The following is a 17,186-nucleotide window of genomic DNA, read 5'->3' as shown; positions in this document are numbered from 1 at the left end:
TCCTCCCACCCCACACAAGTCCACTGGTGCTCCTCAGAAAGAGCCAAGCTGGGTCAGGCTCTTTTGGAGAGCATCTGGAGAACATCTCGAGTCTGTAGGGACTGTGGGGCCAGTGCCAGCCAAGGCTGGATCTTCTAGCCATTCTCTCATTACAATCCTGTTCCTGCTCAGTGGGAAGCAGCAAGAGAAGGAAAAGAGTTCTCACAGAGATGAGCTCCTTGTTCCTCTGCTGCAAGGCATCAGACAATCCTCACTGTCCATACAGACCAACACAAAGTGAGCTCTTGCCAGGACCCTCTGCCAGTTGCTCAGCCTGCAAAGCCAGAGCACAGCAGAGCAGCTGGTAGCTCCTCTCCTAAGGCCCCATGAACCAGCAGCTCTCATCTGGTCCCCTGGCTCCCCTCCTACCTGGGTTGGCAAGAGAAGATCCCACATAGCCTCTCCCACAGACTACCAGCCAAATTGCTTGTTCCAGAACAGAGGTTCTGGGCTCCTAGATACACGTTCCATAGCAACAGCAGGGATCAGAAAAACACCTTGAAGTAGCAGACTGCAGAGCAGTGCTCCAGTCCAATTTACAAAGCATCACATGGAGGTGCAAGTCCCTGCTTCATGCTTCTTCCTGCATACAAACATCTTCCCAGCCAACACCACACTACCATCACTCTCTGCTCCTCAGCCTGCTGAACCTCACCCTGCTCCAGAGTGTGAGCAAGCAGGTCTGCAGGCCTCTACTTACTGGCATCAGTGCTTTCAGCTGCTCTGCTCCTCATGTCCTTGGGTGCCTCCTCATGCCCATTGCACTGCCCATGGCCACACAGTGGGTGAGAGCTGAGCACCACAAAGAACAGAGGCAGCTGTGTTGTTGAAAGTTCTCCCCTAGGACAATAGGGGGAGGTTGAATCATTAATTAAGTAAGCATGGTGGAAAGTCCCAGCTACGAGAGATGAGTCATTAGATTGCCAGTCCTGAGTTTGTATGGCCAGGGCCCAGGCTCCCTGCTGCATCTTCTAGATGTCACCTCACATCTTATCGTGAATCATGAGAAGGGAACTGAAAAATTCCACTTCAGTCAGAGCATGGAAAATGTAAACACTGCAGGCCGAAGAATGCCAAATAAGCATGAACCAGAGAGAAAATGGTGCCATCCTCATGTGGAGCTGGGGGACTGCAGGAGTGAGAAACAGATAGAACCCAGCAGCATAGGACAGGCAAAGCAACCTGACAGTGACACACTCAAAACACAGGAATTAGCCTTAATGGACTCTTCCTCTCTATAAATAAGCAAAAGAACAAACAAACAGCCTTCCAAAATAGATTTCAGGCAGCACAACTACTGTTGATTCAGATTACGGGAGAAGAGCTATGCACTGACTCTTGGCAGAGCAGAAGCACAGATCCTCACTGTGAGCACAGTGGGGTCAGCATCCCATCAGCAGGACCAAACAGGTGAGCATTCTCATGCTGGCCCAGCTCTGAGCTGACTGCATGTACAGGCTGGGTCATGGAGATCAGTGATAGCTGTTTTTTTTCCCACGTTTAATGGAAACACAAAGCTTTTTGGTACATCTGTATCAGGTAAGTTAGATGACTTTATTTTACTTGTGTAGATAATTACATATCTGTCTGACGATGTATGTGGGAAAGAGAGAGAGAGAGAGATGAAAGCAGCATCCTCACCTTGGCAGTGGCTCCTATTCAGCCTCTTGTATCCCTGGGGACACTCAACTTGTCCATTCTCAATGATGGGGTGTGCTGTGAAGAAAGCAAACGGTGAGAGACATAGACAGCAGAGGTCCCTTGCAGAAGGGAGGAAGGTCCCTGGGTGTGCCTTGGACAAACCTGAGATGATGCCCAGGGAGAGGTGGGAGCAGCCACATTTCACAAATGGTAGCTTCTGCTGCTTGGCAGGTGCCAGCATGGTGGCCCAGAGGTGCCACCTCAGCTCCTCTCTGGCCAGCATGGAGAGCCATATGACAAGGAGGATCAGAATGGAGAAGATGACAGAGGCCCATGACAAGATGCTGAAATAACAGCTTGGGGCCCGTTTATTACATTTTCTTTCTATTTTATCCTATCCCAATCACTGTCACCAAAGACTTCAAATTGTTGCTTAATATACAGCTGTGTGCTTCAGAATGGCCTGTAATCTGCACAATTCAACCTCTTCCAAATTTTTACAACCTAGTAAAGTAAATTCATAAAGTCAAAGGTAGTTGAAGTTTGGCATTGTATTTTGGAGCAAGTGAAGGACTAGGGAGTGAGTAAGCCTGGGGTGGGGTAGAAAGAAGGGTACTTAGCCTAGGGATTGGGTTTTCCCAGGGTGGGGTTTCTTTTTAGTGTTTTGGACCAAATGAGCGGAAATGAGGAGATCATGTAACAGCTCAGTGACAGCATGCTGGGGGCAGAATAGGGATGTCCGTAACTCTTTGTCCGGGATACTTTGACCCTATGATGCAGCTTAAAGCAATTCAAGGACCCCTGGGCTTTGAAAAGAGCAGATATGAGGAACACAAGCTTTTCCCAGCCTTCAGCAGCAGGAAAGAGGAGAAAGCCTCACTTCCCCAGGTGCGTTTAATGAAGTTGCAAGGCTCTCCAAGTGCAGAAAGAGATTTTCAGTTGTTGAATGAATGACTGAGAAGAAAAGCCTGCTCAACTCCTTCAGCAATTCAGCCGTGGATTGTAGGCAGCAGAGGCACATAAATATCTGGATGTTAAGGGAGAGGGGTGATACTAAGAATCACTGGGTATATTTCCAACCTTCCAGGAAGGGAAAAACAACCTCTGGCACCCCAGCAGGATTCCAGGTCCTCCCACACTACAGCCTGCAGGCTCGGGGCTGCCGACAGGCATTAACTGTGCTTGGAAGCATCTGTCAGCCTCAGCACAATGTGATAACAGACGCTCAAATGAAGCAGCATCGTTATGCGTGAGTCCTCCAACAGGGAGCCACACATGCCGGAGATCAAACAGCGATGACACGTGTCAAAGCTCTGCTCCCTCTCCAAAAAGCCCCTGCAGAGAAACTAAGCCTGTGCAGCATCCCGCAGCCAGATGCTGCTGGGGGAAGGCAAGGCAGAAAGCAGCAGTGTTGTGGGTGAGCAGGCAGGTCTGGAGCCACCTCAGCACTACAAGGCAAGTCCAGAGAAACCTGCAGCTCATTAGTGCATCAAATCACTCTCACAAGGCTGCACGTGGACATCTTAGTCTTGCAAAGAAACACATATTCTCTGGAAAGAACCTGCAGAGGCGGTTCAGTGTCCATCTCTCTCCCATGCCACTGGGTGGAATGGGAGAGTGGCTTTGGAGGCTGCTCCACTGGAAGCTGGCAAAGGGCAATGCCTGGCAAAGAGCAGATCTGTTGATTGGAGAGGGCAGAGATCCCAGCCTCCTGTGTCTGTCTGTCTGTCTACACTCTCTCTGGGAAGAGATCCTCCTGGAGACGTAGCCCACTGATAGAGCAGCTGAGTTTCATCTGTTGGGCAGAGGGATTTCTGGCATGCTGTGGGCAGAGTGCCCTGGCTCCTGATTCAAGGGTGTGATTTCAGAGCCTTGTCTCCTGGGCACTTCTGCCTTGTGGCTTTGGCACTGAAGTGATGGGCTCTACACAGACCTAACAACCTTCGGCCCTTCCTCACCTCCAGCTCTTCTGTCTTCAGCTAGGACAATATTTGAGCACAGAATGAGAAAAACAAACAAAACACAAATGCATGGAAATAGGAATTTTGCAGTTTAGTAGAATGATTTTTAAGCATCCAGGTACATTTTGGAGCCAGCCATCCCAGGAGCAGAGGCTTTGCTTGGGAATCCTGGCTTCCCCTGAGCCCTTGGGTCAGTGGGCAGATGTAGTGCTGACAGTCAGGTGAATGGGGACCAGGAAAACAGGACAAAGATCAGTCTGATGGTGAAATGGAAAGAAACTGTTGCTAGTGGTGGTAGCTGCAAGGCCTTGAGTGAGGCAAGGTTTGTAGGGTAAGATAATACATTACATTAAGCCAGCCAACATCACTATTAAAAGGGGAAAAGGCAGGTCTGTGGTTAGATGAGCAGTGAGGAAATGCTTGGATGCTGAAAGCTAGCCCATTTCTTTCAACTCTTTCCATTTAAAAACAAAAAGCATTCTCTCTGCAGAACCTTGTCTTGCTGACCTCCTTTGCCACCTTAAGGACCGGCAGCCGTTTCTGGAGACCCTGGTCTGGCTCCACAGAACAGCCTTAGCTCTGATGGACCCCAGTGTCTCCCTTTGCAGGCACTAGTCATGGGTTTCTCAGCACAGGGATGCTGAAAGGAGCCAACGTGGTGTCACAGCCGCCAAACCCACTGGCAGGAGAGCAGGGCAGCTCTGACCCCCCAGCAGTCTCCAGAGAAAAGCACTCTGAAGATATCAAACCAAGAGGTCTGAGGCCAAAGGCTGTGGTTGTGGGGATAATCTGAGTTCCCAGGCAGAACAGACAAGGAGACAGTGTAAATCCTTGAGCTCTGTCACAACCTCTCTCCTCTCCTCTGCATGCTCTTTTGTAGCCAGGCCCCCTTACAGCTTTCTTCAGTGCCCTAGCAAAGGGCATGTTGGCTGGGGAGGGGAGGGAGTGCACCAGTGCTGATATAAAACACTAAGCCAAGCCCTCTTGCACTAAAACACTAAACCAAGCCCAAGTCATGGTCAACAAAGATCTTCAAGGTGAAAAGTTACTTGAAAGAAAAGAAGTAATCGCTGTTGGTCTTTGGAGTCATTTCAGCAGAGAGAACATCATTCTGTTTCCAGAGTGGTATAGGTTACTTCCATACTTAAAAATAAAACACTTTTGCAGTGCTGTGCTGCCATGCACTGAGACCACAATACTGCACATGACTGATGGGAAAAACAGGAGCTCTGCAGAATGGGGCAGTGTGAAAAATACCGCAATTGCCCAGGCTAGGTATTGCTCTCTGCAGTACTGTCATAATCTTGTAGAGATTTCAGCTTCTTTCCCCACCTCCAGCCCTTCCTTACTGTCCCAGACTCTGTATGGCACATGATGCAGCAGTGACAGAAGCAGACCCCTCAACAGCCTCCTTCCCATATTTCCTTTCTTCCCCCCTTTCTGTATCCTCCCTAATGTGACTGCAACAAGAGCAGACCAGGGGATGATTTTCAAGGGGATTCCTGTAGCTGTCTCAATGCCTGCAGGCACGGCACAGAGGAGTGTGTGGCTGGCGGATCCACTCCGCATTCTCAATGGTGACGGCTCCATGGGTGAGCTGCCACCCCTTTCGCAGTGGGAGGTCTGTCTGGGGAGTGCTGTGGATGCCAAGCCAGACATTACAAGATCCAACTTTCCACTGAAATTCAGACTTTTCTCTAGGACAAAAAACTTGAAAAAACATGGGGAATGGGAATGAAAACAAAACAATAGCCTTCAAAGACTTGTTTCTTAATGCAGCTAAAACCTCTGGGCAGGAGGATGGAAAGCAGCACAGGAAGATCAGAAGCGAGCACAGCCAAGGCCATGCTCAGCCTGGTGCAAGCCTGTGCTGCAGCATGAGCAGTTAACAAAGAGAGCCTAGAAGATGCTGGTTTACTGCTGTGGCCAGAAAATCCCCCAGGCCCATGCAGAAAGGTGAGGCTGCTTGCAGAACCAAGGAGGTGGAACAGAGGAGGGGCTGAGGCACAGAAGCCACCACAAAGGGCTTCATCTCAGCAAGAGCAGCACCCTCCCCACATGGCTAGCTGCTCTCCCACTGTGTTCTCTACTAGTGAAACCCTGCAGATTGTCAGAACCTCTCTGGCTGCACACCTCAGAATCTGCCCCTCTTCTGAATCTTGGAGAAGGGAAAGAGAACAAACATGAGATGGAAGAAACGTGACCTTACATCAGAGTAAGCACCTTGCCCTCAGAAAAAAAGGCCGTGATACCAGTTTCCTTTATTTCCATGTGCCTGAGGAGGACCAGGGCAACCTAATGCTCAAGGAAAAGCAGCATCCAAGTTCACATCCCCTCTGAGGTACATGTTGACCAGTAGCTTCCAGGGAAGGATGAAATGCTCTCTTGGGCCTTGTTGGCTTTACTTGGCGTGGCCCATCTCTTGTCCTTGCACCAGCATGTTCTTCTCTTCAGGCAACTACATACCCCGAAATTGTATGTGGTCTTGGAGAGAAGCAGGAGCAACTCTGCCCAGCAGTGTCCCTTTGCACTGCCCAAATGTCCTGCCTATGTTTGGTATCCTGCATTTTCCTCAGCCCAGTTCCTTTTTCACACCACCATCCTTCTTCAAGATTTATCTTCCATCTGCTGCAATGGAAAACCCAGTACGGAAAGTTCTGGCCAGGTCACACCACATCTCTTCCTCTGTTCTGAATTCAGCAGAACGTAGTCAAAGCATTGGAGTACCTTTGCTTTTCTGACACAAGGCAAAACACAAATAATACTAGAGACTGATCATGGCAGGTTCACTCGGACAAATGCCTGCCTTGGTTTCCTCCTCTTCTCTGATGTCTTTCCGTGCACAAATATATACCAAACATGAAAGTTGCACTCGACAGAGACATCCGGACGTATCCAGACTCTACTAACAATCAGTGTCTCGGGCAGACAGTCAATCCAAACAAGTTCTCCATTTGTCTAGCTCTTGCCTGGCTGCACTTCTGTACATTTGTAAGTGTTTACACTGAGCTTGCTTCTGCCATTTCTGTCTCTGGTTGCTGGAATGAAATTCCCAGAGCTGTCAAGTCTGCTTTGGTGCATGCTTCTCTGGGATGCACGAGCGCAACTCAGAGCTCTCGTCAAAGACTGCTGTGCCAAGAAGCAAGCTGGAAGCATCCACTGGACATGTTATCTCCACGCACATGACCGCAGGTTACCGAATGACAGCCCAGCAACTTTGAGAGAGCAAAAAGCAAGCCAGCTAGACAAGAAGACAGACTAGACATGAGCCTGGGACACAGCCTAGAGCAAGAATGATGCAATGACTTCGTGCTGGACCCAGGAACCCCAGCACGAGGTCTTTGAGAGGTTACAGTGCTTGGTGGCTCTCTTAAAGCAGAAAGATTATGGAGAATTGAGTGTTCCCCTGGCTCTGCCTCCAAGTGAGATTTCTTGTGTGTGAAGACACCTCTCCAGAGAAAAGCGTGCTTTCTCTGGAAAAGCATCTGCCCTACATCGTCCATCGCTTGCACTGTGTGGTCTCCTGCATGTGTGGATTGTTACAAGGCAGGCAACCAGAGGTAGCCAACAGTGGAAGATATTTGCACACAATTAAAAAGGATGGAAACACGGTGCCTTTGGCTAGCTTGAATTCCTGCCAAAATCAACAAGAGCCACTTGGTTTGCAAGGGGGAACTGTATTCCCCAGAGCCAGAGGGACTGAGGATGGGATTTTCTTGTGGCACAGAAAGACAGAAGACCCAGGGGATACATTTTTCATATTACCATGAAATTCACCTGAAAAAAAGCCAGACGAACATCTGCCTACTCAACAAGGAGCAGCAGTGACAACCTCCTGGAGCTGCAGCTGGAACTTGGGCATGTGCTGAGCTGTGGGATTGGGACCTGCTGGTATTTCTCAAACACATTTGCTCTGCTGGATGACTGCAAGGAACATATGCAGGTATTTCACAATCATTTTCATAGTAGCCTGTGATTAAGGACACACTTCGGAATTCTGAAAGTCTAAGTCCAGCAGAGCCAACCCTGCTGCATCTATGGGCAAAACTGCCAAGAGAAACCTAACATCCTGGAGTGGTGAAAGAGAAAAGAGATTTTGCAGCCATATGCAGCCTAACAGAAGTGTTGAGCAGCTGTCCTGCTTCCTAATGAAGGGATCATAGGAAACAGTGAGCAGGAGACTACTGTGAGATGGGCAGGAAAAGGCTGTGACCAGGGAGGCATGCTAAAGGAAACACTAGAATGCCATGGGAAGAAGAGGAGGCTGAGGCATCTGGAGGCACTGCTCTGCTTGCCTTGACTCTAGCAGCTGCATGGTCACCTGCACACTTGTGGCTGGCACAGAGAGAAGCACAGACAGACAGATCCATAGCAGAATTGGAAGATTCAGAGCTTTTTGGAGCTGTGCTGGGTTCTAAGTTGCTGAGAACCCAGTCTGTGACTGCAAAGAATTTGGCTCCAGCTTGGCCGAGGATAAGCTGAATGAAGGGAGCACAGAAAGAGATGCAAGCAGCCCTGGGAAGTATACATGTGAAAGAGAGGCAGAGCTAGGAGGAGCCAAAATCACACTGACAAAAAACCTCCTGTCTTGGACACCTCTGTTCTTCTCTGTGGTCAAAGCACTGCTGAGTTTGCTTCAGTGCTTATGAGCAGTAAAGCACGTGAACAAGCAGTCAGAGTGATGAAGCTGGGAGACTGATGAAGCTGGGCAGCAAAGAAGAGAGCAGCTCCCTGCCTGCAAAAGCTGAGCTGCACTCTCTGTACCGTACTGTGTCACATCTGGCAGAACCCAGCACCATGTCCTGCACAAGACCAGGTTGGAGCTGGTTGCTCTGAAATCATCCCACCCCACCCCATCTAGGCAGCCAGGCCATATGCAAGGCACACATGTCCTATGGGGGGCTACCCCCAGAGAGGAGACCCTCAGAACAGGCCCTCCACATTCTCCTGTGAGGTGTGAGGGGGTAATGTGTGAGGACTGAGCCCCCAACCAATCCCATCTTGCTCCAGCCAACACCGCATGGCCCCCCCACAAATGTATACTGTGGCAGTGAGGAATCCTTGCTGGGGCCAGGTGGGCCCATCCAGTTCCCCAGCACAGAGCAGCAGCACTGGATGCCTGTGCCCCTGGAACGGACAGCGGGTGCACTCCTGCCAATTGTTTGATGTAGTGTTATTTCCAGAGCCCCTGCCAAGCCTGTGTCGGGCTGAGAGCAAACCCGTAACTCTATAGGGCCGAGTCTGCAGCCTCCTCTGCTAATCTAGGACTGCACCTCCTAAAACCATGGCTGTTGTTTTCCTGTTTCTCCCTCCTAATGAGTCTGGCACATAGGGAACCACTGGCTACACAGGCAGTGAGAAGCAAGTGCCACATGTGGAGCTGACACCTAAGCAGGCTGCTGTGCCCAGCAGTGCGGTGGGCATCAGCCTTGACTGCAGTACATACCTGGCCGAGGGGGGCAAGCCAGGCACCTGTCCACCCCCCAGAAGAGCCCCACGCTGCCGCAGCAGTCTTCCAGCAGGGTCAGCCCTGGCAGTGGATTGGTGCACTGTTAAGAGAGAGAGAAGGGTCAGGCATCACCAGGCTGGAGTCAAGACTGAGCATCTGTCCCACTTGGCTCACAAGGGTGATTAGGACTCCGGGTAGATGACAGCACCATGCACAGCTTTCTACAGGGCTGGGGATGCAGTTTAAGACACTAAACAGTTCTGCAGACTGAAAAACACATGGCTCCCACAGCTGCACCCCTCAGAGGAGAAGGGGACATCCAGCAGAGCAGAACGTGCACCAGAGATGTTATCACCCTGCCAAGCTCTCGGCTCAGCCCCGTGCTGGGTGATTAGCCTGCAAAATGGGTGCACAACTCCAGCCTTGTGGGGAGCTGGCAATCAGGCACTTTCCTTTGCTTAATGAGTCTCTCTTTCTCCCCCGCCAAGGATCTCTGGATTACAGGCTTCCCCATCAGAATCGAGCTGCCACGGCCTGCAGGCCAAGTCTGGCCCCCATCCATGTGTGGATGGCGGTGTGCCCAACACTTGCATTCCCATCAGCTAGGCTGCAGGCTGAGCAGGGAGAGGTAAGCATGTCCCACTGGGCTCCACGGACTGGCCCCACCTAGCGGGGTACAAGTGGGGTACACCTGCCTCCTCCCCCTACTTCTCCCACTCTGCAGCTTCTGGATTAAGTCACAGTGCTCCCAAGAGCATCTCTGAGCTGGTCACAGGAAAGGCAAAATTGCCTCAGTGGTCAGAGAGCCGTGCCCACACAGGAACAGGGTTTTCCAGCTCTCTTGTGAGATGCTCACGGTCTGATCTCATTTATTTTTGTGCTAGGGAATCTGGTTAGAAGTGTCTTGGATGGGATGGAATAAAAGATGGGATGAGAACCAGCAGCAGGCCTGGGAACAGGCTGAGTGGGGAGAGGAGGCAGAGTCCTGGACTGCCCCACCAGGGTCTTGCTAAGAGCGAGCAGCTCCAGGGAACTCACAGGTGTTCCTATGGGTGCCAAAAACCTCCAATACTTTTCCAGTGACGCAAAAGAAACATATGGGGAGAGACAAAATAAGAAATTACGATGACTGCAGGCTGGGGGTGAGAAAGCCCCTCATGAGCGTTTGCTTCCCAAGCCCTGACCGAGCTGCCCAGGAAGGCGACGTTCCATGGAAATCAGACTTTCATTTATCGTCTGAGAGGGAAAGGAATTTTCCTATGTTTTTTACATTTCCTACAATAATCACAGAGCGTGGCTGTAAATGTTGCTATAAATAGGGCACCCTATTTTAAACGAGACTGTGTGTGAAAGCTATCAAGTCTGGGCTATGCTGCCCCAGGGCACAGCCTGCTCAGGGCAAGATAGCATGGCCTCCTTCTTGGGCCAAAACAAGACATTTTCTTCCCAAGTAACACATACAATACATTCTTCCCACATAACACATTGCTGCCCATGCCTGTAGTATTTGGATGTTGTCCACACATCATGCTGAACCGATTCATGCAATGGAAGCCAACCATTCCTGCCCCATATGCAAACACATGCACAAGCCAGAAACAGAAACATGTCCATACACACTTCCAAAGTTGATGAGTGACCTCTCACCTGCCCATGGAGAGCTTCCCGAAAGCACCTCCCCAGCAGCCCTTGGGGTCTCTTCTGTTGGCCTCCCTCGGTGGCAATGTTGTTGCCGTTCCCATTGCTGTAGGTGTACCAGGGCACCACGGCCATCTGAGGCACCAGCACTGCCTCCACGCTGTTCTCCTCTGACACCTCTGAGTCACCCCGCACTCTGGCCACCTGGTGAATCTGCACGGTGGCTTCTGGAGGGTGGTTGATGTGGACATTCACCAGGGAAGGGTTCAGGGAAGCTGGAAGATGAGTTCATACAATAGCTGTGATGATCTGGCAACAATATGGCACCTGAAGAGTATTCTGTACATCAACAAATTGCAAGGGGGAGAGGCAGACTGAACCTACCAGAGTTCTCTGCTTCTCTGTTCCCACTTTGTCCTGAAAGCAAGACAAACCTACCAAGAGCTTAACCTTGAACCTAATCCTACCTGTGCTACAGCTAGCACCATTTACCCCTTCCTCCTCTTTTATCCTCACAGCGCTTCTCCCAAGATTCCTGATTCCCACCCCCACCGTCTTGGTCACCCTTTGTTCTCCTGGCCACAGCTAGATCCCCAGGGCAAGGCTTTGTGAGCACAAGGCATCAGCCCTTCTTCCAGCCAGGTGCCTCAGTGGTCAGAGGAACTGCACTCACCCAACTGGTTGGACAAGGGCAGGGTGTACGTGGAGTGCTTCATAGAGCCACTGGCTATGGTGTTTGGTGCTTTCCCTCCTTGCTTCTTTTCTGGAGAGGGGGCCGGCAAGTGGCAAAACTTCCCCGTGGAGTTGGAAGGGCACCAGCACTCATCACGGCCAACACAGCGTCCTCCATTCAGGCAGGGGATCTGGCAGAAGTCTGCAAGGCAAAGGGAGGCCTGCTTAGTGGGGACACCAAACCCTTGCTTTTAGCTGAGGAACTGGAGCGTGGCTGGCATGAGCCCTGGGAACCCCGCTGTGCAAGCATAGAAATCGCAGCTCTTCCTGAACTCTGCACAGAGCTGGAGCCGTGGAGTGATGATAAACCCTCTCTTGGGGACACAGCCAGCGTGGGGCATCTGTACTGTGGAGCAGTGTTGCTGGCCCAGCAGCATCCCTTGGCACAGGGCAGGAGCTGTGGCAGTCATAGGCAGCTGAGTTAGCACAGTTCCTGCTTTTCTGCTTTGAGGGATTTTGAGCCCCCTCCCAACTTGGCAAGGACTTTCCTCCCAACCAGAAGGGAGGTGAGCGGGGACGGGAGAGGCAGAGGAGAGAACGGGCAGGGAGCCACATGTGCAGAGCCTCTCTCTCGGCCAGCCCCAGCCCTGCCAGCAGCTGGAGTGGGGGAAGCATGGAGCGGGACAGAAGAACTGGAGCAATTCATCTACACAGGCTCGGAAAAAGCATCTGCTGCTGATGAAACTGAAGTCACGTCTTTTCTGGTCTCATCAGATGGCTGGAGCAACTCTGTGTAAGTGGCTTTCAGGCAAGGCACGGAATTTCCTAACAGATCATCCTGACTCATTTCAGCATGAGATGAGATACTGCTTCTGCATATCCCAGGATGGCTCGTTGGGTTCACCCAGGGGATGGCCTCCTACCCTGCTCAGAGCTCCATTTGCTCAAGTCACGTGCACAGTTCTGCGGGGAGCTGACGCATCACTGGACTAGGCAGAAATTCCCATGAACCCGTATCACTCAGTGTCTACAATGTACTCAGTGTTGGAAAAGCTTAAGTCACAGAGGCTCATATGGCTGCTCCCACCGGGTGGACCCAAGAGGATGTGCCCAACCCGCACCTAAGTATCCCAGTGACCAAGATGAGCAATCCTAGCAGCTCTCAAAGGCGAGCAGAGATTTCTGCAGCCCTGTCTATAGGAATGGCTTGCAACCTGCAGCCAGCTCTCCTGGCTGCCACGTGAGTGAAAGGAGAGAACAGGAGGAAATTAGGTGATGAAAGTCAGCCCCAGGACTGGATGCCAATGAAAGCAGTGAGCTGGCTTGGAGAAGGAAGGGGCGGCGAGGCTTGGCTGCAGGCCTGGCTCAAATACACACGTCCCCCTACCTAGGGCGGAATGGAAATAGAAGTTGCTTGTCCAAGAAAGAGAGCAATGAGGCAAGGTCTGTCTTGCTACCCCAGAGACAAAGATGAACTAAACCCCAAGGATTCCAAGAGACATCTTTCTAGGCACTGGGAGAGGCCTCTTCCCATCCCCAACCAACACAAGTCCTCAGTCTGTAGAGATAGGAAAGGCAGGAGGAGAGAGGGATAGCAGGCAAGAAGGCGGGCTGGGAGCCTTTGGCTACTCACAGATGCGGAAGCCAGACTTGGGGTCGTGGTCATGTCCCCCTTGGCTGTAGAGAGTGGTGGTGTCTCCCTTCTCACAGCTGTTGTAGCAGCGCCCATTCCGGCACGTCTGTTTGCAGATGGTGGGTGTGAAGATGATTTTTATTTTCCTAATCTTCTCTGTCAGGTTTGCTCCTATAGAAGAGAAGGATGGTGCTAAGTGGAAGCAGGATCTCCAGGCCAGGGGACAGGTAATCTCATCTCCAACCCATTTCCAGAGCAAGAACTTTCTCCCCGCTCACTCCAGCCTGTCCTCTGCTCCAGCATCATTCAGAGTTTGTCAACATAGGAAAAATCTCCAGCAGCATGCTCTGCCATAACTCCAGTATATGTGACCTGTGAAGGGCCACACACCCACTAGCTCCAGTATAAAAGGACTTTTTTCTCAAACCACTTCATTAGCTTGGATGTTGGCTGCCTTTGAGCCACAGAAGGGCTTCCCACACAACCACACTGGTCCAGCAAGGACCAAGTTTTGAGAACATCCATGTCTCCCTGCAAGTGACTGCTGCTTTCCTGCACCCTGCACCCCTCCGCAGTCCCTCACCATCCTCCCACTAGGCAGAGGGGTGAACTGTACTCAGAGCTCTTGGAGGTTTGTGGAAAGGAACAAGATGCAGAACTGTTGACTAACTGAGCTAGCTGGCTCAGCACCAGAGCTCTCCATTCCGGCCCAGCAAGATAGCCATTTTTTGGGCTCCCCCCCCCTTGCTATACTCCCCCTTCATTCTTCCCACTTCAGTCCCCACTTTCAGATTACAACTTTAATCAGGATCACAGCCCTACTCATAAGGGCCAAGATGCCTTGAAGCCTCCTCGGGGAACCATGACTTCAGAGGAAGCCAAGCTGCAGAAGACAACTTGCATCTGTCCCAGATGGGGAGTTGCTGACACTGCCTCGGAAACTGCAGGCAGACTGGCCTGATCCCTACTTGTGTCAGAAGACACAAAGGGGGTAGCCAAAGGGAAAAACTAGGTGCTGGTTACACAATCTGACCTCCAGGGCTGTTCTAACAGAGGAAGAAGCTGGGAGGCACCATTCCTAAAGGCTGAGGCAACCCCCCTCAGGCAGTGTGCTGGAGTAATGTTCAAAAGCTCTGGGAGGCATCTGTCATATCTCCCCTGCCACCAGCGTTTTGCTTCCCTTCAGTGGGGTCTCTCTTTGCCAGCGCCTGTAGAATCACCATTCTTACTCCTCCAGTTCCCAGTTTTTCTCCGTTCTGCTCCCTTCTCCTCCTTGAAGATAGGATCTCTTCTTCTCCACTCCCCACTTTCAAAGTGCTACAGAGGTGGCTGGCACCTCCTGTGACTTTGCTTGTCTCCCCCTCCCTATGGTATTCCTACCCATATCACTGCCCTTCCCAGTCACACCTCAGGACCCAACAAGAAACCCCAGCAGTGACATCCCTGTATGCCTTACCCCTTGCAGCCAACGTGTGCTCCTGGAAGGCCACATTTGGCCCAGAGCTGCCCTGCTCGTGTCCGTGCCCGTTGGGCAGCGTGTTAGACGTGAGCTGGCCGTTGCTGGCAGGGTAGCGCCGGACAGTCCGTGACGGCCCTGCGTGCTGGGTTGAGACAGGAGAGCCAATTCTACTCTGAGTCCTGTAGAAGAGAAGAAATGAACTGATACTCCTCACGAGTAACTGTGTTGATCCTGGTGCCCATCTGCCATAACGTCCTGTGAGCACCTCACCACCAAGCTGAGCCATTGACTTCATGCGGAGCTCTGCTAGGTTCCCTCCTCACTTGTTTTTATTTGTTTTTTCCACTTTAGGGATGATGCCCCACGTCCTTGATATCTATGTCCCCAGAAGACCTGACCATGCCTGACCCTTTGCCCTCTTCAAGATGGAGAGCCATCTTGGCTCTCTTTAGGGACCCCATCTCTGATGATTATCTGTCTTCAGCACTGCAGCCAAGGCTGTCATCAGTTCTGTACCTGCTGAGGTACATTGCTCACCCCAGCCCCCATGTCCACCGGGTCTCATCAGCCTGTCACTGCATTCTGCCATCTGTCTTTCAGAAGCTCTGTATGCTGTTGCTGTTGCCTGACCCACCACAAAGTCTCCAGCAAACACAAACAGCTTCAAATCTGCTTGCTCTTATGGTGGGGAGCTCTGTCTGGCCCTATATTCCCAGCCCCAGCCGAGTGCTGAAAAAACAGAAAGGCAGTCAGAAGTGAAACCAGGCCAGGCAAATAAACAGAACTTGCCCCATGAGAGTCACAAACAAGAGAAAATGACCAAGATCTCATCCCTATAAATGTAGTTACAGCTCTCCACAGTAATTGCATTTATAGCTTTTGGTGTTTTCTGGAGGCTAAGCACAACCAAGTCATTTGACTGACAAGGTAACACCTTATGGAATAGGAGATGTAGAGTGCTAGGCAGAGTTTATGGCACGAAACCTGCACAACAGCACATCACTCTGTTGCACTCACTCCCATTCCTTTGTACTGCCTGGCAGCACTAAGCCCCCAAGAGGGTGCTCTGTGCTTGTCATGAAGTTTAAGCCTCACTCTTGCTTGCACCACCTGCAAGGAAAAAGACTTCAGAACACAAGTGCCCCAAATGGGTTGGCTGCCTATATGCCTCAAGTTTCTTTGCACGTCCCAGCCTCAGATATTCCACTGAAACCAATCTTAAGTACCAGCAGGTCTTCTGTTTGTCCACACCAACACCTCCAGTTCTCAGGCTAGCCTTTCCCACTGAAGAGCATCCCACAGAAGAGCATCTCATTCTAGGGGTTTTGCCATTTTCCCTGTCAAACTCAGCAAAAGGAGGTGTTACAGCATCTGCTGGAAACAGTTTTCTAAGATCACCAGGACTGGCTAATCCAACAACAGTTGGCTGACAGTAGCCCTGGCTCACAGACATTCCTGGCTTGGATGTCTTGGCATAATGGAGAGATGGAAAGGCAACTAACGCAGTGCTGGTATTGGAACAGGTCAAGCACAGTACACAAGGTAACTGCTGGCCAACAAGCCAGAAATCAGCCCCGAGCAACAAAATGGAAAAGACGACACATAGGTCAATTAACTGAGAACTAAAGGAAAGGAATATATAAAAGATATCAAGTCAACAAGGTCTACGGAGAACCGTTCACCTCAAAAGAGTCCATTTTCATCATCTGATAGAATTACATGCACACACATGACAGGCTTAGAGCTCACGCTACTCCGATAAAAAATAAACACAGCAGTACAGTGTCAATCAGGCACATGTGAAACGAATAACAAACTGGCAGTGTGACAGGACACAAGAAGTAATTGTCACTAGGGAGTGAATTAGATGGGTTCCAAAGTGATCAGTAAGAGGCCTGGCATGACTTTACAATTTCATCTGGAAATAAATATGTTTATTTCGAAACAAACATACGATTGACACTGATAATGTGTGCTGCTGACACGAAAATTTGCAATGTGGTGTATCGTGATGAGAACAGAGCAAGCATACAGAGCAGTTTGGATCACTTTGTAGGGCAAATACATCCAAGCAATATGGGATTTTAATACAGCCAAATGCAGAATTACTCTTCGAAGAAGGAGGAATGCAGGCAGCAGCTGCAGATAGAAGGAGACAGTCCTGGAAACCAGCAATTCTGAAAAGATTTCAGGGGTAATGACAAGCAATTAAATGTGAGCTGTCATCTCAAAACCCTGACATCAGGGTACCGAAACACTGCAGGAACAGGGAGGTATTTTTACCTCTTTGCACAGCCTCATCGTGGTAGGGACTGTATATGCTAAAATGTCACTTCTAATTCTGATGTGAAATGCGACATATTTGCTAAGGGATCTTAAGGAACTGAGAGGATATGGGGAAAAAAGCATGACAGAAACAATTTGAGGGCTGGTGAAAATGCCTTTCTGTAGGAAAACTGAAGCAGCCAGTCTCAGCAGAAAGAAGATGAAGAGGTGCTCTGATTACAGGGCACGGGTTTCTCCACAGGAACAAAATGCCAGGTGTAAAGCGCCTTGTAATCTAACTACAGCAACAACAACAAAAAAGGCAAAACATGAAACAACAGCTGCAAACCGAAGCCAGAAGATTCCCTGCTAGAAATCACGCCCACACACATCAACGTAGCTGCTTGCTTTCTGCAATAAAACCACCAA

General features: G+C 50.5%; 1 protein-coding gene across 1 annotated transcript in view; it reads right to left on the bottom strand.

Moving 5' to 3' along the window:
* The window catches only part of LTBP2 (latent transforming growth factor beta binding protein 2), a 59,027-nt gene that overhangs the window by 18,165 nt on the left and 23,676 nt on the right, over positions 1 to 17,186 (bottom strand). Inside the window, exons 4-9 of the mRNA XM_072337551.1 lie at positions 14,490 to 14,671; positions 13,034 to 13,204; positions 11,402 to 11,602; positions 10,738 to 11,003; positions 9,088 to 9,190; positions 1,681 to 1,755 (exon numbers count right to left, since the gene is read on the bottom strand). Coding sequence (XP_072193652.1) covers positions 1,681 to 1,755; positions 9,088 to 9,190; positions 10,738 to 11,003; positions 11,402 to 11,602; positions 13,034 to 13,204; positions 14,490 to 14,671 — 998 coding nt within the window. The remainder of the gene's footprint in view (positions 1 to 1,680; positions 1,756 to 9,087; positions 9,191 to 10,737; positions 11,004 to 11,401; positions 11,603 to 13,033; positions 13,205 to 14,489; positions 14,672 to 17,186) is intronic.

The sequence above is a fragment of the Excalfactoria chinensis genome, chromosome 5 (genome assembly GCF_039878825.1).
Source record: "Excalfactoria chinensis isolate bCotChi1 chromosome 5, bCotChi1.hap2, whole genome shotgun sequence".
Taxonomy (NCBI): Eukaryota; Metazoa; Chordata; class Aves; order Galliformes; family Phasianidae; genus Excalfactoria; species Excalfactoria chinensis.
This window is presented reverse-complemented; position numbering and strand designations above follow the sequence as displayed.